The 25,965-nt window shown below is 43.6% G+C and overlaps 1 protein-coding gene across 3 annotated transcripts in view; it reads right to left on the bottom strand.

The window, feature by feature from the left end:
* baz1a (bromodomain adjacent to zinc finger domain, 1A) overlaps positions 1-25,965 on the bottom strand; it is a 47,017-nt gene that overhangs the window by 18,959 nt on the left and 2,093 nt on the right. For 2 of the 3 annotated variants that reach the window (XM_036954665.1, XM_036954666.1), the window contains exons 3-19: positions 25,658-25,936; positions 18,835-18,975; positions 18,523-18,621; positions 18,312-18,399; positions 18,008-18,142; positions 17,655-17,724; positions 15,724-15,869; positions 15,491-15,586; positions 11,126-11,264; positions 10,800-10,946; positions 10,248-10,343; positions 9,360-9,584; positions 8,871-9,239; positions 6,752-7,336; positions 5,900-6,072; positions 2,721-2,866; positions 47-213 (exon numbers count right to left, since the gene is read on the bottom strand). In XM_036954665.1, coding sequence (XP_036810560.1) covers positions 47-213; positions 2,721-2,866; positions 5,900-6,072; positions 6,752-7,336; positions 8,871-9,239; positions 9,360-9,584; positions 10,248-10,343; positions 10,800-10,946; positions 11,126-11,264; positions 15,491-15,586; positions 15,724-15,869; positions 17,655-17,724; positions 18,008-18,142; positions 18,312-18,399; positions 18,523-18,621; positions 18,835-18,975; positions 25,658-25,936 — 3,101 coding nt within the window. The remainder of the gene's footprint in view (positions 1-46; positions 214-2,720; positions 2,867-5,899; positions 6,073-6,751; positions 7,337-8,870; positions 9,240-9,359; positions 9,585-10,247; positions 10,344-10,799; positions 10,947-11,125; positions 11,265-15,490; positions 15,587-15,723; positions 15,870-17,654; positions 17,725-18,007; positions 18,143-18,311; positions 18,400-18,522; positions 18,622-18,834; positions 18,976-25,657; positions 25,937-25,965) is intronic. The other variant, XM_021573960.2, reaches the window with a different exon arrangement.

Raw genomic sequence — 25,965 nt, 5'->3', positions numbered from 1 at the left:
CAATACTGCTTCTCTACAGAAAGTTCTGTGAGTTTTGCTGGCCTACCCAGTGGAGCCTTGAGGAACTTCCTCTCGATGCCCTGTTGGATGTGGGCCAGGGCCTGAGCCAGGTAGTGGACTGTGTTGTTGACCAGCTGAGGGGTACTGGGGCTGGAGGCAGCAGTCATACTCTCCCCCTTTAGCTCCTGTATCCTGAACAATGACACCTGTAAACTGGAACATGGAGCAGACAGAGAGACTGTGTTCAACTGTGGGTGTCCTCTGGGTGTCAACAAAGATCTTCCTCTGGGTGTCAAAGATACAGTGGGGATGAAATAATGAGTAAAGAAAATACAGAAAGCTATGTGGAATTTGGAACTCTTATTGAACCAGCTGTTGCCATTTGAGGACATGAGCTTCTTTATTCAAACCATATGAAAAACAAGTTCAACATCAAATTTTTACTTGTCTGGTACCTATGCCTTTTCTTAATTAACTCACTGTAACCATATTTCTATCTAGCTAACCTCTTGGTCTCTCCCTTCAGCTCCTGGAACCTGCCCAACGAAATATTCAACCTGCACATGCTTTTTTACTGAGCCTATGCTTTCTCGTCTCTGGGAGTCAATAAAATATATACACTACATGAAGAAAAGTACGTGGACACCTGCTCGTCGAACATCTCATTCCAAAATCATGGGCATTAATATGGAGTTGGTCTCCCCCTTTGCTGCTATAACAGCCTCCACTCTTCTGGGAAGGCTTTCCACTAGATGTCGGAACATTGGAAGCAAGTCCACGCAGCATTCAGTCACAAGAGATTAGTGAGGTCGGGCACTGATGTTGGGCGATTAGGCCTGGCTCGCAGTCTGCTTTCCAATTCATCCCAAAGGTGTTTGATGGGGTTGAGGTCAGGGCTTTGTGGAGGCCAGCAAGTTCTTCCACACCAATCTTGACAAACCATATCTCTATGGGCCTTGTGTTGTGCGTAGGGGAATTGTCATGCTGAAACAGGAAAGGTCCTTTCCAAAACTGTTGCCACAAAGTTGGAAGCACAGAATTGTCTATAATGTCATTGCATGCTGTAGCATTAAGATTTACCTTCACAGGAACAAAGGAACCTTGCCCAAACCATGAAAAACAGCCCCGGGCAAGTATTCCTCCAAAGTCTACAGTTGGCACTACGCATTGGGGCAAGTAGCGTTCTCCTGGCATCCGCCAAACCCAGATTAGTCCATATAACTGCCAGATTGTTAAGCGTGAGCCACAATGACAGCACTTACAGTTGACAGGGGCAGCTCCACGAGGGCAGAAATTTGACTTGTTTGAAAGATGGAATCCTATGATGGTGCCACGTTGAAAGTCGTTGAGCTCAGTAAGACCATTCTACTGCCAATGTTTGTCTATGGAGATTGCATGGCTGTGTGCTTGATTTTACACACCTTTCAGCAACAAGTGTGGCTAAAATTGCCGAATCCACTAATTTGAAGGGGTGTCCACATACTTTTTTTAATACAGTGCATTTGGATAGAATTCAGACACCTAGACTTTTTCTACATTGTGTTACCTAACAGCCTGTTAAATGTTTTTTCCCCTCAATCTACACAATACCCCATAATGACAAAGCAAAAACCAGTTCAGACATTATTGTTAATTTATTAAAAATAAAAAAACAAGACTCCCAAGTGGCACAGAGGTCTAAGGCACTACATCGGTGTCACAACAGCCTGGTGTTCGATCCCAAGCTGTGTCACAACCGGCCATGACCAGGAGTCCCAAAGGGCGGCGCACGATTGGCACAGCATCGTCAGGGTTAGGGGAGGGTTTGGCCAGGGGGGCTTTACTTCGCTCATTGTGCTTTAGTGACTCATTGTGATGGGCCGGGAACCTGCAGGCTGAATTCAGTCGTCAGTTGAACGGTGTTTGGTGCAGCTGGATTTCGGGATAAGCGAGCGGGTGTTAAGAAGCACGGCGGGTCATGTTTTGGGGGACGTATGTCTCAACCTTTGCCTCTCTTGAGCCCGTTGGCGAGTTGCGACAAGATTGTAATCACGAAATTTGGAAGAAAAAGGGGGATAAAAAATATAAATACCTAATTTACGTATTCAGACCCTTCACTATCAGACTCGAAATTGCGCTCCAGTGCATCCTGATCTAACATCTCTGGAGAGACCTTAAAATAGCTGTGCAGCAACGCTCCCCATCCAACCTGACAGAGCTTGAGAGGATCTGCAGATAAGAATGGGAGAACCCCCTCCCCCCTCCAACATAGGTGTGACAAGCTTGTAGCGTCATACCCAAGAAGACTCGAGGCTGTAATTGCTGCCCAAGGTGCATAAATAAAGTACTGAGTAAAGGGTCTGAATACTAATGCAAATGTGATATTTCAGTGCATTTATAAATTGCAAAAATGTCTAAAAATCTTTTTTTGCTTTGTCATTATTGGGTATTGTGTGTAGATTGATGGAAAAAAAACTAATAATTAATTTTAGAATAAGGCTGTAATGTAAAAAACTAAAAAGTCAAGGGGTCTGAATATTTTCCGAATGTACTGTATAGTGTACTTTGCAGATAAAATATATAGTATGAAAAAACATCTAACTCATTTAAGGATAAATTAGCTGTCTTTTTATCAGACATAAGGACAACTCATCAATATAACCATTAATTATATCTAGTTGCACAATTTGAGACAGTAGTACAAAATTCAGACCATAATGTGGTGGATGTACAGCATTTACCCGTCTTTTTTCGCGTTAAAATTGATGTCCATTTTCTCCACGTCACCGTTCTCTCCTTTCCCAAAACCATTCTCCTTCAACTCGGGGCTCAGTAGTTCATAGTGGCCTTCCTCCAGTGCTTTCCTCCACTCACTCCTCTCCATCACCTACAATACATGACCAACCAGAGATGTCATCAAATAGTCACCAATGTTTTCATTTCCTGAAAATTACATGTTCATTTTTCAAGTTTGGGAGGAAAATTGGAAAGCATTCAGATTCAATTCATAACTCTGCCTACCACTGTATATAAGTCCCTCATAACAGCTCATTCATTTTGTCGTCAAATACCGTGTAAATACCTAATCATTACTAACAATGAAGAACTGATTTTTTTGCTGCATCTCATATCAAATTTGGTGTAGACCTTACCGTGAAATGCTTACTTACAAGCCCTTAACCAACAATGCAGTCCAATAAAGTAAAAAATAATAAAAAAGTAACAATAACGAGGCTATATACAGGAGGTACCTGTACCGAGTCAATGTGCAGGGGTACGGGTTAGTCAAGGTCATTTGTACATGTAGGTAAGGGTAAGGTGACTATGCATAGATAATAAACAGCGAGTAGCAGCAGTGTAAAACAAGGGGTGGGGGGGTGTCAATGTAAATAGTCCGGTGGCCATTTCATTAATTGTTCAGCAGTCTCCTGGCTTGGGGTTAGAAGCTGTTAAGGAGCCTTTTGGACCTAGACTTGGCGCTTCGGTATCGCTTACCATGCAGTAGCAGAGAGAACTATGACTTGGGTGACTGGACAAATTTTCTGGCCTTCCTCTGACACCACCTAGTATATAGGTCCTGGGTGGCAGGAAGCTTGGCCCCAGTGATGTAATGGGCCGTACGCCCTACCATGTGTCGCGCCTTTTTGTCAGATGCCGAGCAGTTGCCATACCAGGCGGTGAAGCAACTGGTCAGGATGGTCTCGATGGTGCAGCGGTATTACTTTGTGAAATAAAGCAATTAATCAGAGAAATAACTATTGACCAACCAGAGCCAGTGTACCATAAAAATGCCCCTTTGCACCATGGTACACATACAGATTATACACAGGGGGTTTTACAGTTCATTAAGAGGATAGGAAGAGGGCTCTCTGGCAAGAACAAAGATGGAAGGGCTCTACTTTATGACCAATAACAACGGGTGTGACGGGGGAAATGTACAGGAATTTCTGCTTACCCGACTTGGAATAGAGGGTCATCAAATTTTGTCCTTTTTACCTCCCGATAGTAATCTCAGTGATTATCGCCACAGCTGTGTATATCCAGCCCCATGCAGACACCAAAAATATATAAAAATATCTTCATTGGACCCTGAACAAGCTGGAGACCACATACCCGGGAGGCAGCATTCATTGTTATGGGGGACTTCAACAAAAGTATAAACGCAACATAGAACAATTACAAAAGTTCCACTTCATATAAGGATATCAGTCAATTTAAATAAATTCATTAGAATTTAATCTATGGATTTCACATGACTGGGAAAAAAGATATGCATCTGTTGGTCACAGATACCTTAAAACAAAATCGGCCTCAGGATCTCGTCATAGTATTTCTGGATTTCTGGCAACAGTTTGGAAAAGGCCCTTTCCTGTTTCAGCATGACAATGCACCTGTGCCCAAAGCGAGGTCCATACGGAAATGGTTTGTCGAGATCGGTGTGGAAGAACTTGACTGGCCCGCACAGAGCTCTGACCTCAACCCCATCGAACATCTTTGGGATGAATTGGAACACCGACTGCGAGCCAGGCCTAATTGCCAAACATCAGTGCCCGACCTCAGTAATGCTCGTGGCTGAATGGAAGCAAGTCCATTACTTAATTTTGCTCCATACCAAGTAAAAACAAAGACTCAAGAGGGAAGTTCTGGTGGTCAGGTCTGCACAGTGCTGGTCTGACCAACCAGAATCCATTATCCATGGATGTTTTGATCACATGGAATATGTTCCAGGTCACCTATGGGGAGAACGTCAATAAATATGCAGACTCAGTCACCAGACTCATAAAAAAATGCATTGATGTATATGTGGCAGGGCCTTTTTTGATTACGGATTACAAAAAGAAAGCCAGTCAAGTTGCGGATACCAAAGCCGCCCATACCACACGAGCTAAACACCTTTTTCCTCACGCTTCACGACTGAGCTGCAGAGGAGAGTCCCCTGAGGACTACATGCTTGTTAAACGTCGCAAGGCTGCGAGCCCTAACGGCATCCCTAACCGCACATGCAGACCAGCTAGCTGTTGTGTTTTCCGACATTTTCAATCTCTCAAACTCAGGCCGTTATCCGCACCTGCTTCAAGATGTCCACCATCATCCCTATGCCCAAGAAAAGGAAAGCAACTGAACTATTACCGAACCGTAGCCCTCACTTCCGTCATCATGTAGTGCTTCGAGAGGCTAGTCAAAGACTACATCACCTCCTCAACACACTCGACCCTCTCCAAATCACCTATCGCCCTGACATTCCATAGACATACTACAGGCAGGAGGTGTGCACTGACGGTGTGGTGACCGGTAAACAACCTCTCCCACAATGTCAGCAAAACAAAAAAAGTTTTTTTTGGTCTTCAGGAGTAACCAGGCTGGGCACGCCCCCATCTTCATCAACGGGCGTCTAACCACATGGCCACTGGTGAAAGCACGACAGCGACACTAACCTCAAGAGGCTGAAGAAATTTGGTCTGTCCCCAAGAAAACCTCAGTGTTCTACAGGAGAGACATCGAGACCATACTGTCCAGCTGCATCACAGCCTGGTACGGAAACTACACCGCCGCTGACCACAGGGTACTACAGAGGGTGGTATGCTCAGACGAACGTACCATTGGGAGCACACTGCCTGCCTTCCAGAACACCTACAAAACCAGGTGTCACAGGAAGGCCAAGAAGATCAGGGACCTCAGCCACCTGAGCCATAGCCTGTTCTCCCCGCTTCCATCACTCAGACACAGCAGTAAAGGCGCATCATGGCTAAAAGGAACAGATTGACCAATAGCTTCTACCCCCAGACCATCAGCCTGCTGAATAGCCACTACAAGTTAGGTACCTGCCCCCCACCCCCATGACATTTTCACCCCCTCAGACATCTACCCTACCCACCCTATTGGACATTTATCATGCCGAATAGCCGCCACTACTCCTAACCTTGATTTGACCCAGTGTACCCTGGTAGATGCGGTCCTCTATATCTAGCAGCAGGTCTCTCAGCCTGTTGCCCATGAACTTCTCAGCAGGAGCCGCTGTGCCTTCTAGTAGAGCAGGGGCAGCCTTGGACCTGGCCGAGACCACTTTGCTACCAGCAGCCTCTGCTTTAATATCTGCAAACAAAAAAAACATACAGGCAAAACAGTGAATATACCAAACATACAGTAGGAACACTTGAATTGAAAACCATCACTCACTCATTCAGTCAATCAATCATTCAGTGATTCTCTACTGAAGTGCAGTGAGACAAACCAGTGGACCAGAGTCCACATGGAGTCAGTGACAACTGGGCTGTGTTTACACAGGCAGCCCAATTCTGATATTTTTCCAACTACAGCCTTGTTCACATTGGCAGTTTGAAGTGACTCAAATCCAAATTTTTTGCATATCCGATTCAAAACGTTTTTTTTTTTTTTCATTCAGTCTGAACAGCCAAAAAGGACATGGAATCTGATATTTCAAGCTACATTTGTAGTGGTTTAAAAATCAGATATAAATCAGATTCCTGGAAACCCGACTGGCCTTGCTAGCTACTCTGTTGACAATTTGAGAAGAACATGTGGTAGCTAACTAGCTTACTAATTGCCAGAAAGCTAAACAGCTACCTAGATAGCTACTTGATCTTTCCCAGATCTGATTGGCCAAAAGAAACATTAGGGGGGGGAAATATCAGAATTGGGCTGCCTGTGTAAACGCAGCCTGTTGATGTTAGAAAGAGATTGGCCATTTGGATCAAGTTGCTATAGCCAGAGGCCTCTCCTCTACAGTCTGGTAGAGTGTAGTAGTCAGTACCTGTGCGGTGGTAGCGATCAGCTGCTGCAGCGGTACCGAGGAGCTGCGCAATACGTTCTTTCTCCTGCACCAGGGCCTCCTTCAAGCTGCTCTCCCTGTGGCCCCGTGGGTTCAGGGCCTCAATCAGCATTTCCACCTCCTGGGGACTGCTGTAGAAGGCCCACCGGTTAGGACGGTTCACTGAGGGAGCAGAGCTGCTCTGGACAAGGGCTGGGAGGACAGGTTTGGAGACAGGGCCTGGGGTACAGCCTGTCTGGGAGAGGTCCTCTGGTTCTCTGGCCTTGTTCGGAGACACCTCCATCCCCTCAGCCTTGGCTGGCTCCTGGGTTGGTTCCTGGGGTTCCAACATGTCCTCTGTCAGGCCGAAGTAGTCGTCCTCCACGAAGAGGGCTGGTGTGGAGGGGAAGAGCCAGTAGCGGCGGTAGAGGCGGTCGCGCCCCAGGGGGAGGATATAGGTGCAGGCTGCAGCCTTCTGAATCTTCTCCTGGAGCTCCTTCTCCCTCTGCTGCTGCTGAGCAAGCTCCTCTGGGCTCACCTCTTTAGGCTCGTCTTTAGGCTGCCTCTCCTTGGGATTGCATTCTTTCTCTATGGGGGAAATCAAATGTCGATGTTAGAATGGCAATAATGAGACTAACCCGAGTGGAAAATAGTTAACAGCATATAGACCTGGACCACAGAACTGTTGAACATTCCAGTTCCAAAACATTTGCATTAATTTTACTGTTCACCACAACAATTGATCGAGTCACACTACATGAAAGCCTTCTAGGATTGGAATGGCCGATTAATTAGAGCCGATTTCAGGTTCATAACAATGGTAAAATCTGTATTTTTGGGGTCCGATTTGCCGATTTTTAAATGTTTTTTTTACACCTTTATTTAATCTTTATTTAACTAGGCAAGTCAGTTAAGAACACATTATTATTTTCAATGACGGCCTAGGAACGTTGGGTTAACTGCCTCGTTCAGGGGCAGAAAGACAGATTTTCACCTTGTCAGCTCGGGGGATCCAATCTTGCAACCATACAGTTAACTAGTCCAACGCAATAACGACCTGCCTCTCTCTCGTTGCACTCCACAAGGAGACTGCCTGTTACGCAAATGCAGTAAGCCAAGGTAAGTTGCTAGCTAGCATTAAACTTATCTTATAAAAAACAATCAATCATCACTAGTTAACTACACATGGTTGATGATATTACTAGATATTATCTAGCGTGTCCTGCGTTACATATAATCTGACTGAGCATACAAGTATCTAAGTATCTGACTGAGTGGTGGTAGGCAGAAGCAGGCACGTAAACATTCATTCAAACAGCACTTTCGTGCGTTTTGTCAGCAGCTCTTCGTTGTGCGTCAGGCATTGCACTGTTTATGACTTCAAACCTATCAACTCCCGAGATGAGGCTGGTGTGACCGAAAATGGCTGGCTAGTTAGCGCACGCTAATAGCGTTTCAAACTTCACTCGCTCTGAGCCTTGGGGTGGTTGTTTCCCTTGCTCTGCATGGGTAACACTGCTTCGATGTGGTGGCTGTGGTCGTTGTGTTACTGGTTCGAGCCCAGGGAGGAGCGAGGAGAGGGACAGACGCTATACTGTTACACTGGCAATATTAAAGTGCCTATAAGAACATCCAATAGTCAAAGGTTAATGAAATACAAATGGTATAGAGGGAAATAGTCCTATAATTCCTATAATAAATACAATCTAAAACTTTTTACCTGGGAATATTGAAGACTCATGTTAAAAGGAACCACCAGCTTTCATATGTTCTCATGTTCTGAGCAAGAAACTGAAACGTTAGCTTTCTTACATAGCACATATGTGTTCTTCTCCAACACTGTTTTTGCATTATTTAAACCAAATTGAACATGTTTCATTATCTACTTGAGGCTAAATAGATTTTATTGATTTATTATATTAAGTTAAAATAAGTGTTAATTCAGTATTGTTGTAATTGTCATTATTACAAATACATTATTACATTTTTTTCTTTTTTTAATAAATTGGCCGATTAATCGGTATCGGCTTTTTTGGTCCTCCAATAATCGGTATCGGCGGTCGACCTCTAATTGCTAGTAGTATGTACATCTAGGCTAAGAGGACTGAAAGCGATTACTTACGCTTCTTAGTCTTGCTGTTGGTTGTCTGCTCCTCTTCATCCTCGGTCTTCTCTTCCCCATGGCTCTCAGTGCTGGTGTTCATCTCTTCCGTCTTCATGTAGCCATTTCTTCCTTCGTCTTCCATCAGCTTCTCATGTTTGTCTTTCAGCTCTTTCAGTTTCATCTCCTGTTCTTTCAACTTCTCCTCCTTCCTCTTGCGGACTCTGAAGGCAGCCTCCTCCCTCTCTCTGCGGTGCTGCTCAGCCTTCAGTTCCCTGAGCTCCTGCTTGGCCTGTCTCTGCTCGTCAGCGCTGTCCTCTATGAAGTCCCTGGTAGACACCAGAGTCAGCAGCTTACCACACAACGCATGGAGGATCTTCAGCTTCTCACCTGGGACAGAACATCACAGATCCATTAAACTCATGCTACACTCAAGGCGTTAACCCTGTACGATCACTCCAGTGTTACCCCAAGTCATGTGGCTTCAATCGGTGTGTCTATCAGTCTCACCTGGCAGCAGGTCATAGACAGCAGTGCAGGAAAGCCTCTTGATCAGAGCCGGGTTGGCCAGTCTCAGCTCAACACAGGGGTCGTCTGTAGAGCCGAAGCCTCCCTGTTTCTGGTAGCGGAACTTGGAGTTTGCGGAGTTACAGTCGGCCCCCGATGCCAGGATGTGCAGCCTCAGGATCTCTGACAGAGTACAGCTGTCCAGGTCCAACTGCTTCAGACTGCAGCCTACAGACACCGACAGAGTCATGTACTGTATAGTTATTGTTTATACTAGTGTATAAGGTTAAAGACTGCATCCTATGGAGACCCAAGTCATGTGCAGTAGAGCAGGGGCTCCCAAACTTTATCACTCGGCTCCCCCTCACAGCATTGGGGAACATCCTGCGCGCGCCATGTCTATTTCTATGGGCACAAACACGGTTCATAACAAACTGTTCACACCCCTCTTGTTGGTGGAGAGAATCTTGCAGGTTAAGCTTATTTTCATGCAATACATTTGCAATGTCTAATGTGTATTCACGTGATATTTCAGAATTTAAAATTACATTATCTATGGGCTAAAAAAAATCTAAAACAAAGGCTGACATGGGCTAGTTGATCTGGACATTTCTGGCAAGTTATAAATAGCTCTAAGACAAGAGGAACTGATACACTACCCAATTGAGAAATTGCACTTTCTGCATTCTACTATTACAACTTCCAAGAGTAAGTTTAAAGCCAGACAGTTATCGTTGTCCCCGCCCATACCGACCCCTCATCTCCCCCCAGGGAGCGCCCCCCCAGTTTGGGAGCCACTGCAGTAGTCAGGCTCTCAGTACAAAATAAAGAAATGCTCAAATAGTTATATATGAACATTGACTATATTAAAGACTGTTGTCCTTCTCTCACCTTGGTGCAGCTGAGGCCAGGCAGCAGCCAGAGAAGCCACAGCACTGATGGCTGACTGGGTGGGGTCCGCATCATCATCCAGGGCCTCACTCAGATCTGCCAACAAGGAAGACGATTTCCCTCAATGAAAACTAAGATTTCACCATGATGCTAAAAGTCAGTCAATCCTACATCCTGGATGAAATGTCACCATTGATAACATCCAAAGTCTATTTGGTACATACTCATCTCATTTGTACATACTGTACTCGATACCATCTACTGTATCTTGCCTATGCTGCTCTATACCATCACTCATTCATATATCCTTATGTACATATTATTTATCCCCTTACACTGTGTACAAGACAGTAGTTTTGGAATTGTTAGTTAGATTACTTGTTATTACTGCATTGTCGGAACTAGAAGCACAAGCATTTCGCTACACTCGCATTAACATCTGCTAACCATGTGTATGTGACAAATAAAATTTGATTTGATTTGGTGAACAAACACAATGGGTTTACTAGTTGATACTAAACAAGCGTTGTCGAGGTCCGTTTCTATCCCTACCTTTGGCGTCCGCCTCAGCCACCTGGTCGCGGGCCACCTCCTCCTGCTCCTCAGCCAGGGCCTGGAATATGGCCGACAGGAAGAAGAAGAGCAGCTCACACAGCGGCCCCTCAGGGTCCGACCCTACTAGGGCCTCCTCCAGCACCTCTGGAACACAGAGACAAGGGCCCCACAGTCAGAAAACTCTTCACACACAACCAGACGGTCACTGTACCAGTGTACTTTCACACAAGCATTGACAAACTATACTCAAAAAGCAAACATGGGTGATAAACTAAAAGGTGCAGGACCGGTGACTAAAAATAGGTTTTGCCAGTGTTTCTCACCGAGTGTGATGCCTTCTGGAAACTCATCCTTCAAGTCAAAGAGCTCTCCAAAAGCTTTGAGGAATTCCAGTACCATGAGGGCGTCTCCAAATAGCTCTGCATGCAGACGGGTCTTCACTGGGACCGGGGCTGGGAGATTCTGGACATGAAGCCATAAAGGAGAGTGAGCCAGAAGCCTAAATATTCTTTACTTAACTAGTAATTCATTGAGAACAAGTCATTTGACAATAATGGTTATACCATTCAGTCAATCCCACATACCAATTTAGAGAACATTTAGGACAATGTTTCCCAAACTTGATTGTGTCCCAACCCCCTAATAACTAGCATGGTCCCAGACAATGTTCCCACGAAGCAGTGTGCATATCTCCCCAGGACTGCCATGCAGAATAAATATCAGCCCGTGCACGAGATTGAGTTTCCCCCGTTAGTTAACACTATCAGTCTCTTTACTGTGGGAATTGTGATCAAATCGATGCAATATTAGCCACTTTTAATGCAACGTACAGTACTTGGTATGCAAAACGAACTACGCAAGACATTATTGTAAGCAGAACGAGTCAGAGCAGGATTCTATTGCAATGACATGCAAGACTCAGCCTGTACTCTACACAGACCGGTACGGCATAACCAATCAGAGCTGTAGTAGGCCTATATGCAAATAGACTATTGCCATTTGGTATTGTATTAGGATCCCATTAGCTATTGCAAAAGCAGCAGCTACTCTTCCTGGGGTCAACACAAAACAGGTGTTGCTTTATCTGTTTTTTGAAACCAGGTTTGCTGTTTATTTGAGCAATATGAGATGGAAGGAAGCTCCATGCAATAAGGGCTCTAAAAAATACCGTACACCTTGAATTGGTTCTGGATTTGGGGACTGTAAAAAAGACCCCTGGTGGAATGTAAGGTGGGATAAGTGTGTGTGTCAGAGCTGTGTGTAAGTTGACTACGCAAACAATTTGGGATTGTCAACACATTGTTCCTTCTAAAAAGCAGCGATGCAGTCAGTCTCTCCTCAACTCTTAGCCAAGAGAGACTGGCATGCATAGTATTTTTATCAGCCCTCTGATTACAATGAAGAGCAAAATGTGCCGCTCTGTTCTGGGTCTGCTGCAGCTTAACTAGGTATTTCCTTGCAGCACTTGACCACAAGCCTGGACAATAATCAAGATTAGACAAAACTAGAGCCTGCAGCAATTGCTTTTTGGAGCAGAGAAGGAAAAAAAGCTGAGAATCTCTTTATTACAGCCAGATCTCTCAGTGAAGAGATGACTCAAGGATGCTGCCCTTCAAGGCAGAGCTGCAAAGAAAAAGCCATATCTCAGACTGGCCAATAAAAATAAAAGATTAAGATGGGCAAAGGGACACAGACACTGGACAGAGGAACTCTGCCTAGAAGGCCAGCATCCCAGAGTGGCCTCTTCACTGTTGATGTTGAGACTGGTGTTTTGCGGATGCTATTTAATGAAGCTGCGACTTGTGAGGCGTCTGTTTCTCAAACTAGACACTAATGTTGATGGTAGGCCACTGGTCCTCTTGCTCAGTTGTGCACCGGGGCCTCCCACTCTTTCTATTCTGGTTAGAGACAGTTTGAGCTGTTCTGTGAAGGGAGTAGTACACAGCGTTGTACGAGATCTTCAGCAATTTCTTGCATGGAATAGTTAGTTAACACTATCAGTCTCTTTACTGTGGGAATTGTGATCAAATCGATGCAATATTAGCCACTTTTAATGCAACATACAGTACTTGGTATGCAAAACGAACTACGCAAGACATTATTGTAAGCAGAACGAGTCAGAGCAGGATTCTATTGCAATGACATGCAAGACTCAGCCTGTACTCTACACAGACCGGTACGGCATAACCAATCAGAGCTGTAGTAGGCCTATATGCAAATAGACTATTGCCATTTGGTATTGTATTAGGATCCCATTAGCTATTGCAAAAGCAGCAGCTACTCTTCCTGGGGTCAACACAAAACAGGTGTTGCTTTATCTGTTTTTTGAAACCAGGTTTGCTGTTTATTTGAGCAATATGAGATGGAAGGAAGCTCCATGCAATAAGGGCTCTAAAAAATACCGTACACCTTGAATTGGTTCTGGATTTGGGGACTGTAAAAAAGACCCCTGGTGGAATGTAAGGTGGGATAAGTGTGTGTGTCAGAGCTGTGTGTAAGTTGACTACGCAAACAATTTGGGATTGTCAACACATTGTTCCTTCTAAAAAGCAGCGATGCAGTCAGTCTCTCCTCAACTCTTAGCCAAGAGAGACTGGCATGCATAGTATTTTTATCAGCCCTCTGATTACAATGAAGAGCAAAATGTGCCGCTCTGTTCTGGGTCTGCTGCAGCTTAACTAGGTATTTCCTTGCAGCACTTGACCACAAGCCTGGACAATAATCAAGATTAGACAAAACTAGAGCCTGCAGCAATTGCTTTTTGGAGCAGAGAAGGAAAAAAAGCTGAGAATCTCTTTATTACAGCCAGATCTCTCAGTGAAGAGATGACTCAAGGATGCTGCCCTTCAAGGCAGAGCTGCAAAGAAAAAGCCATATCTCAGACTGGCCAATAAAAATAAAAGATTAAGATGGGCAAAGGGACACAGACACTGGACAGAGGAACTCTGCCTAGAAGGCCAGCATCCCAGAGTGGCCTCTTCACTGTTGATGTTGAGACTGGTGTTTTGCGGATGCTATTTAATGAAGCTGCGACTTGTGAGGCGTCTGTTTCTCAAACTAGACACTAATGTTGATGGTAGGCCACTGGTCCTCTTGCTCAGTTGTGCACCGGGGCCTCCCACTCTTTCTATTCTGGTTAGAGACAGTTTGAGCTGTTCTGTGAAGGGAGTAGTACACAGCGTTGTACGAGATCTTCAGCAATTTCTTGCATGGAATAGCCTTCATTTCTCAGAACAAGAATAGACTGACGAATTTCAGAAGGAAGGTCTTTGTTTCTGGCCATTTTGAGCTTGAAATCGAACCCACAAATGCTGATGCTCCAGATACTCAACTAGTCTAAAGGCCAGTTTTATGGCTTCTTTAATCAGAACAATAATTTTCAGCTGTGCTAAAAATTGCAAAAGGGTTTTCTAATGATCAGCCCTTTAAAATGAAACTTATTAGCTAACAAAGTGCCACTGGAACACAGGAGTGATGGTTGCTGATAATGGGCCTCTGTACGCCTATGTAGATATTCCATTAGAAATCAGCTATTCCCAGCTACAATAGTCAATTACAACATTAACAATGTCTACACTCTACACTTTCTGATCAATGATGTTATTGTAAATGGAAGAAAAATGTGCTTTTCTTTAAAAAACAAGAACATTTCTAAGTGACCCCAAACTTTTGAAAAGTAGTGCGCATTCAGCAGTCCATTAATCAATTGGTGTTTGTGGGTGTGCACGCTACGGGGATGAAGCTACGAACCCATAAGCTTCTAACAAGCTATTTCAACTGGACTGTGTTTAAAGCATGAGTGGTCAGTAGATGCGCTTGGTTTGAGATCAAAGCGAGAGTAGTCATACGCGCACATTTGTTAATATCCTTTGCTAGTTAGTGACTTCTTAGCCCAGTTACATATTTTTTGTAGTCAGCAATGGGGGGAGTGATTGCTTCCAACAAGAGCACAAAACATGTACATTTCTAGAAGTCTTGGAAAAGCGAGTCAGGTTAAGAGTTTGTCTTAAAGGGGTAGTATTGTATTTTGAGACAGGCTTGAATAAGCCAAGTTACCAATATGCAAAGGGTAGCATAATTAATGATTCTCTGTAATAATGCATTGTATTTTGTAAAGTAGTTTCTTACATAAAACATTGTCATTGTGCTTGTCTGAAGGACAAGTGGATAAACAGGTCAAGCTCTGCATGTTTTGTTCAAAATTCTCATGGAATGTAGGCCTACATTGAACATCACACATTGACTGCTACTGTAGGCTGAATGGTAGAACAGCTATTTCCATGTTAAAATGTTAAGGGATGCCTTTTCTATATTGTTTTTGATGGTAGGCCTACATTACAATCAAATTGCCACAGTAGCCTACTGGACCACTGTCTGAAACTAATTTCAAACGGGTACAGCCTCAGTGTTCACAGTAACGGCGCGCTGGCAGTTGCACCAAAATCTGAATTTGCACTCAGCAAGAGCTGAAATTTGCTCAGTGCTGAAAAATTGAGGTTACATTGGTCCCAGGTGCGTTTGTGCTGTATAGCTAACTCATACTGCCGATATGAACTGGATATACAGCACAAACAGCTCTGGGCCCAGGAAAATAAAACTACTGTATTTAATAGAAAATGTAAACATGTTTCAACTATAGAGGATGAGGCCAAATAAAGACAAGCTAAGGATGTTCTGGGGCTGTTCACCTTCAGGTCTTCACACTCCAAGTCTTCTCTGGGTTTGCTCCATATCTTCAGTCGCTCTGCATATTGCTTCTTTTCCTCCTTCAGCTTCTCCCTCTCCTGCAATACAGTATAATGATATATACAGTATAACCTATATTAAGTAAAATGAGACATGAGAAGTTGTGTGGTGTACAAATCAAATGTAAATTAAACAATGAAATTGATCCAAAGAAAAGTTCCTCATATCAACTCACTTTTTCCTTCTCCACTTTCCTCCTCTGCTTCTCCTCTTCAAACATCTTCTTCATCTCTTCCCTCTTCTTTTCTTTGTCCTCCTTCTCTTTCTTTTTGGCTTCCAGATTATCTTCTTTCTCCCTCTTCAGCTTGGCCTTTTCATGTGCTGAGCAAAATAGGTATTGTTGTAACTAAAACATATTGATTTAATGTGACGGTTCTGGACTATTCTGGATATATAGATACAGTGCATTCGGAAAGTATTCAGAACCCAGTATTCATTGTTACATTAGCCTTATTCTAAAACAGATTAAATCTTTTTCCCCCCTAATCAAGCTACACACAACACCCCAAAATGACAAAGCAAAAACAGGTTCTGAAGTTTTTGTAAATGTATAAAAAATAAATAAACGGAAATATCACATTTACATAAGTATTCAGACCCTTTACTCAGTACTTTGTTGAAGCACCTTTGACAGCGACTACAGCCTCAAGTCTTCTTTGGTATTACGCTATAAGCTTAGCAAACATGTATTTGGGGAGTTTCTCCCATTCTTCTCTGCAGATCCTGTCAAGCTCTGTCAGGTTGGATGGGGAGTGTCGCTGCACAGCTATTTTCAGGTCTCTCCAGAGATGTTCAAGTCTGGGCCACTCAAGGACATTGAGACGTGTCCCGAAGCCACTCCTGCATTGTTTTGGCTGTGTGCTTAGGGTCGTTGTCCTGTTGGAAGGTTAACCTTCACCCCAGTCTGAGCTCCTGTTTGCTCTCGAGCAGGTTTTCATCAAGGACCTCAAATTTGCTCCATTTATCTTTCCCTCGATGCTGACTAGTTTCCTAGTCCCTGTCGCCGAAAAACATCCCCACAGCATGAGGCTACCACCACAATGCTTAACCGTAGGGATGGTGCCAGGTTACCTCCAGATGTAAAGCTTGGCATTCAGGCAAAATACTTAAATCTTGGTTTCATCAGACCAGAGAATATTGTTTCTCATTGTTTGAGAGTCCTTCAGGTACCTTTCAGTAAAATCCAAGCAGGCGGTCATGTGCCTTTTAATGAGGAGTGGCTTCCGGCTGGCCACTAGCATAAAGGCCTAATTGGTGGAGTGCTGCAGAGATGGTTGTCCTTCTGCAAGGTTCTCCCATCTCCACAGAGAAACACTGGAGCATTGTCAGAGTGACCATCGGGTTCTTGGGGTTCACCTCCCTGACCAAGGACCTTCTCCCCCCCCGATTGCTGAGTTTGGCTGAGCAGCCAGCTCTAGAAAGAGTCTTGGTGGTTCCAAACGTCTTCCATTTAAGAAAAATAGAGGCCACTGCGTTCTTGGAGACCTTCAATGTGGCAGAAATGTTTTGGTACCCTTCCCCAGATCTGTGCCATGACACAAAACTGTCTCGGAGCTCTATGGACAATTCTTTCGACCTTGTGGCTTGGTTGTGCTTTGCCATGCAATGTCAACTGTGGGATCTTAAAAACACAGGTGTGCCTTTCCATATCATGTCGAATCAATTGAATTTACCACAGGTGGACTACAATCAAGTTGTAGAAACATCTCAATGATGATCAATAGAAACAGCATGCACCTGAGCTCAAGTTTGAGTCTCATAGCAAAGGGTCTGAATACTTATGTAAATAAGGTAATTTTTAAAAAGAAACAAATACATTACCAAAGATTTCTAAAAACCTGTCTTTGCTTTGTCATTATGGGTTATTGTGAGTAGATTGATGAGGTGGAAAAAAATATTTAATACATTTTAGAATAAGGCTGTAACAAAATGTGGAAAAAGTCCAGGGGTTTGAAAACTTTCCGAATGCACTGTACACATGGCAGCCAAATTGTGGGATCATTCATACATATCTTGGGACGGTCTCATTAGAACTTACATGACAACAGTGCACCAATTTTTGCACTTACATGCTAACTATTATCTACTATAATATACTGGACTCACCCGTAGCCATCTCCTCTTTCTGCTGCATCAGACGAAGCTTCTCTGCTGCTTTCAGTAAGTTGTATCCCATCTAAAGGAAATTATGAAAATGCTATTGAGTCTTGAGAAGCTTTACAAATCATAGAGGTCTTTACGAACAAGTCTCCTGGAGAAAACCATTATGGAAGTCCAAAATGTATAACAGTTATCATTACAATGTAATAAAATGGTTATATCTTCACTGAGTAATGCTTGACAACAGTTCTACATATGGCATGTGTCCCAAACGGCACCCTATTCCCTATACAGTGCAGAACTTTTGACCAAGGCCTGCCCATAGGGCCATTTGGGATGAAGACATTGTCAATCCTCACCTCTCCAGGAGAAGAAACATTCTTGGGTTTGCCCCGCCCTTTAGGAGGGGGACTAAAGACAAACACAGGGGGCTCGTCAGGGAAGAACTGGGAGAAGTGCTGTTCTGACAACTTGTACTTAGAAACAGTTGATGCCTAAGGGTGAAACAAACAAGAAACAGTAAGAAACACTATAGAGAAAAATGACAGTTACTGGATTCAAATTAACGTGACAAGACAATCCTGTTTTCCACATTTTAAATGGTTTTTGCTTTAAAAGGAACACCAACTGGCATTTCATTAAAACTCTAGAGTTAAATCATACCTTGAGCATGATGACTCCATTCTGTGGTTCACAGTGCTGTTTGAGCAGCAACTTTAATCTGTCCCGTGAAAACGTGTTCTTCTTACGGCTAAAATAAGTGCGAAGAGAAGGTATAACGCTTAGTTATATTTAAAAAGAACGGGGGGATTGACTGTTGAATAACAATATAAGCTGCTTAGCAGGAAGGCAAATGTATTGTCTCACGACACACCTCATCTGACCAGCCTTTGTGAATATGGCCTCACTGCCTTCCTTGATGGGCTGCACTTTGTACTTGAACACAGAAGGGTTGACAGATTTCTTCTTCTTCCTTTAGACATAAGGGGAGAAGAGCCAAAAAGGTTTTTATCAAAGCCAAAATGGACATGGATAAAGACTGTGTGCATTCACAACGGCGCCCTAATCCCTACATAGTGCACTACTTTTGACCAGGGTTGGGGGTCTCTGGTCAGAAGTAGTGCACTATATGGGGAATAGGTGACATTTCAGAGGCAGCTTTGAATTGCGAATCTTACGGACTGACCCATTGGCCTTTGATTTGGGGATATCCTCGTCACTGTCACTGATGACTATGGAGTCCCCGTCCATCTGAAGTTTGGAGTGCCCATTGGCCGGCTTGTTGGAATGGTGGGGAGACTGTACATCCAGGATTTCACACGGCTGCCTGTAGGAAAGATCCCAAACACATTTAATGGAATGGAAAACACTAGAGCCGAACCAATATGGGATTTTGGGGTTTGATAACAGCTTTTGGGGAGGCAAAAGTCACTGATTACCAATATACAGCACATATTCAGACCCAGACTTATCCACAGTCTAATTCTAAAATAGATAGTCCCCCCCCCCAATCTACACACAACACCCCACAATGACAAAGCAAAACCAGTTTGGAATTTAACATTTATTCAAAATATAACACTGAAATACAATTACATAAGTATTCAGACCCTTCACTCAGTACTTCGTTGAAGCACCTGTGACAGCAATTACAGCCTCAAATCCAATTTTATTAGTCACATGCACCAAATACAGTTAATTGCTTACTTACAAGCCCCTAACCAACAATGCAGTTTTAAAAAATACAGATAAGAACAAGAGATAAAAGTAACAAGTAATTAAGGAGCAGGAGTAAAATAACAATAGCGAGACTATATACAGTGGGGGTACCGATACAGTCAATGTGAGGGGGCACCGGTTATTTGAGGTAGTATGTACATGTAGGTAGAGTTATTACAGTGACTATGCATAGAATAATAAAGAGAGAAGCAGTGGTGTAAAGAGGGGGTACTGCAAATAGTCTGGGTAACCATTTGACTAGATGTTCAGGAATCTTATGGCTTTGGGGTACTAGCTGTTTAGAAGCCTCTTGGACCTTGACTTAGCGCTACTGTAGCGCTTGCCGCGCGGTAGCAGAGAGAACACTATGGCCGGGGGCAGCTAGAGTCTTCAACAACTTTTAGAGCCTTCCTCTGAAATCGCCTGGTATAGAGGACCTGGATGGCAGGAAGCTTGGCCATAGTGATGTACTGGACCGTTCGCACGACCCTCTGTAGAGTCTTGCGGTCGGAGGCCGAGCAGTTGCCATACCAGGCAGCGACGCAATCAGTTAGGATGCTCTCGATGGTGCAGCTGTAGAACCTTTTGAGGATCTGAGGACCCATGCCAATTCTTTTCAGTCTCCTGAGGGGGAAAGGTGTTTGAGGCCTCTTCACAACTGTCTTGGTGTGCTTGGACCATGTCAGTTTGTTGGTGATGTGGACACCAAGGAACGTGAAGCTCTCAACCTGCTTCACTGCAGCCCCGTCGATGAGAATGAGGCGTGCTCAGTCCTCTTTTTCCTTTAGACCACAATCACCTCCTTTGTCTTGATCACGTTGAGGGAGAGGTTGTTGTCCTGGCACCACATGGCCAGGTCTCTGACCTCCCTACAGGCAGTCTTGTCATTGTCGGTGATCAGGCCTACCAATTGTGAAATCTGCAAAATGAATGGTGTTGGAGTCATGCAGTCATGAGTGAACAGGGAGTACAGTAGGGGACTGATCACGCACCCGAGGGGCCCCTGCGTTGAGGATCAGTGTGATCTACGGACAATTCCTATGCCCTCACGGCTTGGTTTTTGCTCTGACATGCACGGTCAACTGTGGGACCTTACATAGACAGGTGCGTGCCTTTCCAAATCATGTCCAATCAATTGAATTCACAGGAGAACTAGAAACGTCTCAAGGATGATCAATGGAAACCGGATGCACCTGAAGTCTGAGTCTGATAGCAAAGGGTCTGAATAGTTAGTTTTTTGCAACAACAAAAAATGCTTAACTTTGTCATTATGGGGTATTGTGTGTAGATTGACGATGAAAACTTTTAATCTAATCCATTTTAGAGTAAGGCTGTAACGTAACAAAATGCAGAAAAAAGCTACGCAAGAAATGTTTGTTTTGTTCGATAAAGTCCCTCTTTATATCCCAAAAACTGTTGTTGGCTCATTTTGTTCAGTAATCCACTGGCTCAAAGGCGGTCAAAACATGCAGACGAATACATCCTAATAGTACCGGTAAAGTTTGTCGAAACATGTCAAACGATGTTTATAATTAATCTTCAGGTTGTCATTGTCTAAATAATTTATCATATTTAAACCGGACAATAGCGTATTCAATAGAAAGGGAAAACAACGAAGGGCACGCACTCGGTCACGCACGCAAACCAGCACTGCATTATTCTACAGTCCACTGACAGAAAGGTCTAATTCTTCAGAAAACAAGCCTGAACAATGTCTAAAGACTGTTGACATCTAGTGGAAGCCATAGGAACTGCAATCTGGGTCCTAACCCATTAGATACTTGAGGCATTCAATTGAAAACTACCCACATCAAAAAAATCCCACTTCCTGGATGGATTTTCCTCAGGTTTTCACCTGCCATCAGTTATGTTATACTCACAGACATTATTCTAACAGTTTTGGTATATGCATACCCTTGCTTCTGGGCCTGAGTAACAGGCAGTTTACTTTGGGCACGCTTCTCATCCAGATGTCAAAATACTGCCCCCGAGCCATAAGAAGTTATTAAGAACAAATTCTTATTTTCAATGATGGCCTAGGAACAGTTGGTTAACTGCCTTGTTCAGGGACAGAACGACAGATTTTTACCTTGTCAGCTCGGGGATTCGATCTCGCAACCTTTCGGTTACTGGACCAACGCTCTAACCACTAGGCTACCGTAGAAACACTATAGTAATCTCGCAAGGAGAGGTTGTTCAGAGATACTTTTGAGGAGATGGGGAAACGTCACTGGAATCGTATTAACACCCAATGTGTACGTTTCTAATGCATCGTCAATGGACCATACAGTGCATTCTGGGCAACTCTGACAAGGAGAGCTCTTCTTCACAGAGTGTATGGGTGTAAATGGGGCGCTAGCTCAAAAACACAACATTACCATGAATTTCATTAACAAGTACAACTTTACAAATATTTTCAGAAATGTCAGATAATTAGCTTGTTCTGTCATATTGTATAGCTCTGGAATCGCGGCAGATGAAAATGGGCAGGTTTTGACTCACCCATGACTTCAAGAAGAGATTGCGTGATGATTACCGTAGCAACCGCATGACGCAACATGATAATGTGAACGCGATTGGTCAACAATCTCTGACTTGTGATCACAATGCACTGTCTGATATGACAAGCACACACTAGCTGTTAATTACGAAAATGTTCTTACTTAAACCATAATGTAAACTACACTTACTCAATACAAAACATATCGGCTATACATTTCAACTGCAAATGGCATGCGCTGATGACAAAACATTAAAGAAATGCTCGCCGCACTGGTTTTAGTCACACTTTCCAATTTAGCTAATCTTCTCATCATGAATAAAACACATGGCCCGAACGGTAATATCTGTGTCAACTAAATAAGCCCACTAAAATAATACTGTTACTGTCTGGGCCTATTGTTTGTATGAAGGATGAGTCCATGTTGACTTTGGCGCCAGTCCAGGGTCACACATAAGCAGCACAGATTGCTTGCTAGCCAGCTACGCTAACTACCTTGCTGGCTAAATAGAGCCTAACTACGGTTAGCTAGCCTGCTAACGTTAACCAATTGAGCATGTGTTGAGGACAGGGCTGCTTGCTTGAGCGTACTTTTGATGAATTACTTATTCAAATATAATGTCGCTGGCAAGCTGCTCACAGTCGAATCACTATGCCCACTCTCTTACGTTGTGACTTACAGAATGAATGATGTTCAATGAGGAGCTCGTTGAGCGCCGTCTTCAGGCAACCATTGAACATTTAAAAAATGACAAATTAGCACACGCATTTGTTCATTCTATGTACATAATATTGGTGCTTTACCGGTGGAATAAAGCCCGATACAAATATTTCTGTTAGATTTATTATCGGCCAATAATAAATCTGTCAAACGATTTATCAGTGGTGATAAAAAAAATTTTAAAAACATCTTGAATGAAATAAGTATAGTAACTATTAGTAACTGTACTTATAACAATAATCATGGTATTAGAATTGAAAGAATAGTCATTGGTAGATGCCCAGACTTTAACAAGAGTATTTGTAACTTGAGACATGCCCTCACTAATACAGTGCCTTGCGAAAGTATTCGCCCCCCTTGAACTTTGCGACCTTTTGCCACATTTCAGGCTTCAAACATAAAAATATAAAACTGTATTTTTTTTGTGAAGAATCAACAACAAGTGGGACACAATCATGAAGTGGAACGACATTTATTGGATATTTCAAACTTTTTTAACAAATCAAAAACTGAAAAATTGGGCGTGCAAAATTATTCAGCCCCCTTAAGTTAATACTTTGTAGCGCCACCTTTTGCTGCGATTACAGCTGTAAGTCGCTTGGGGTATGTCTCTATCAGTTTTGCACATCGAGAGACTGAATTTTTTTCCCATTCCTCCTTGCAAAACAGCTCGAGCTCAGTGAGGTTGGATGGAGAGCATTTGTGAACAGCAGTTTTCAGTTCTTTCCACAGATTCTCGATTGGATTCAGGTCTGGACTTTGACTTGGCCATTCTAACACCTGGATATGTTTATTTTTGAACCATTCCATTGTAGATTTTGCTTTATGTTTTGGATCATTGTCTTGTTGGAAGACATATCTCCATCCCAGTCTCAGGTCTTTTGCAGACTCCATCAGGTTTTCTTCCAGAATGGTCCTGTGTTTGGCTCCATCCATCTTCCCATCAATTTTAACCATCTTCCCTGTCCCTGCTGAAGAAAAGCAGGCCCAAACCATGATGCTGCCACCACCATGTTTGACAGTGGGGATGGTGTGTTCAGCTGTGTTGCTTTTACGCCAAACATAACGTTTTGCATTGTTGCCAAAAAGTTCAATTTTGGTTTCATCTGACCAGAGCGCCTTCTTCCACATGTTTGGTGTGTCTCCCAGGTGGCTTGTGGCAAACTTTAAACAACACTTTTTATGGATATCTTTAAGAAATGGCTTTCTTCTTGCCACTCTTCCATAAAGGCCAGATTTGTGCAATATACGACTGATTGTTGTCCTATGGACAGAGTCTCCCACCTCAGCTGTAGATCTCTGCAGTTCATCCAGAGTGATCATGGGCCTCTTGGCTGCATCTCTGATCAGTCTTCTCCTTGTATGAGCTGAAAGTTGAGGGACGGCCAGGTCTTGGTAGATTTGCAGTGGTCTGATACTCCTTCCATTTCAATATTATCGCTTGCACAATGCTCCTTGGGATGTTTAAAGCTTGGGAAATCTTTTCGTATCCAAATCCGGCTTTAAACTTCTTCACAACAGTATCTCGGACCTGCCTGGTGTGTTCCTTGTTCTTCATGATGCTCTCTGCGCTTTTAACGGACCTCTGAGACTATCACAGTGCAGGTGCATTTATACGGAGACTTGATTACACACAGGTGGATTGTATTTATCATCATTAGTCATTTAGGTCAACATTGGATCATTCAGAGATCCTTATTGAACTTCTGGAGAGAGTTTGCTGCACTGAAAGTAAAGGGGTTGAATAATTTTGCACGCCCAATTTTTCAGTTTTTGATTTGTTAAAAAAGTTTGAAATATCCAATAAATGTCGTTCCACTTCATGATTGTGTCCCACTTGTTGTTGATTATTCACAAAAAAATACAGTTTTATATCTTTATGTTTGAAGCCTGAAATGTGGCAAAAGGTCGCAAAGATCAAGGGGGCCGAATACTTTCGCAAGGCACTGTACCTAATCCACTGGCCTAACTGAAAAACGAGGCCCGAAACACTGAACCTGCTTACAGGCATTTAACTTAAGCACATCAGGCTAAGCACTCAAGTCAGAAACAACTGACAAGAGCATGTTGGCTGAGTAAATCCCTCAGAGCCCAGCCCAGCCAGAAGCCACATGGCAATTGTCCCTGCATGCGCCTGCTTCCCCTACGCCTTCTCCCTCCCTCCTCCCCTGCTGTGGGTCCATGTTTCTTCTTGTCTGGCTGGCTCTCTGCGCTGCCTACAGCCAAGCCGTGATGAGGTGATGTCTGGGACAACTCCTTGTGCTGGCTTAGCCAACCACAGCACTCGCCTTAACACCACAGTAGTGAGTGGGTGGAGCTATCTCCAAATAGCAAGGTCAGCTCATGATGGCTGACTGATCTCCTCTCAGAATACAGAAGAGGGCCCTTTATAGTGATTTAATCCAGATGCTCAGTAGATTCTATAACCTAACAGCCAAAGGATTACAGACTGGTGGTATGAGGGTTAATGGTTAGTTTTGGGAGCCTTGCTAAATAAGCATGACCTGTGGGTATTGTACAGACAACGCTGGCAGATATGACTGAGGGACACAGAAGTCATTGGACCACACCCAGTCCATCAGTTCTCCTCTGGTGCCCATCTCCAAACAGCTCATGGCCAACTCAACCATGTTGACAAAACAATGTATCTGTTTATTACAGAGCACATGATTCCACTGTCAAAGAGCTGGAATCTACTGTCACAGAGGTAATACTAGTGAACATAAAACATTTAGTGAATACTCCTTCGGCTAAATAGGGAAATCATCAGTGGCTCGTAAGGAGAGACAGTAAAAGGCATTGAACTCTTTCAAGAAGATGATTTAAAACCAAATGGAGAAAAGTGAAACTGATGACACTGGATGAGGTCATATGTGTAAAATAAAGTAAAACTGAAGATGCTAGGTGAGGTCATATGGATAAAACCAACAACACTTCTGATGAGGGTAGGTAAGATCATCATATGGATAAAATCACTACCTGACACTGGTGTGACTAAGAACACACAGAGTACAGTAAAGTAAAGCTGATGATGCTAGGTGAGGTCATATGGATAAATCAACACTTTACCTGGTACCGGAACGGTTCACAACATCCACGATCTCCCCAGGAAAAAACCTCTCCCTGGCATAAGAATACACATCATCACAGATCTCGTGGAGCCGGGTACGGTATGTGAGTGCTGTGAGGTGCAGCAAGGGGACCACCAGGGCTGAGGGGAAGCTCTGCAGGCTACGACGGCCCCTCTTCTCACTCTCCAAGGCTTCCAGGTAGGTCAGGCCAGGCTTGCCTGTCACCGCACAGCTCCACACCAAGCTGTTGCACAAGATGGTCCTCTCAAAGAACTCACTGTGGGGAGACAGGGTGGTTCAGGTCAT

The sequence above is a fragment of the Oncorhynchus mykiss genome, chromosome 19, assembly GCF_013265735.2.
Source record: "Oncorhynchus mykiss isolate Arlee chromosome 19, USDA_OmykA_1.1, whole genome shotgun sequence".
Lineage (NCBI taxonomy): Eukaryota > Metazoa > Chordata > Actinopteri > Salmoniformes > Salmonidae > Oncorhynchus > Oncorhynchus mykiss.
This window is presented reverse-complemented; position numbering and strand designations above follow the sequence as displayed.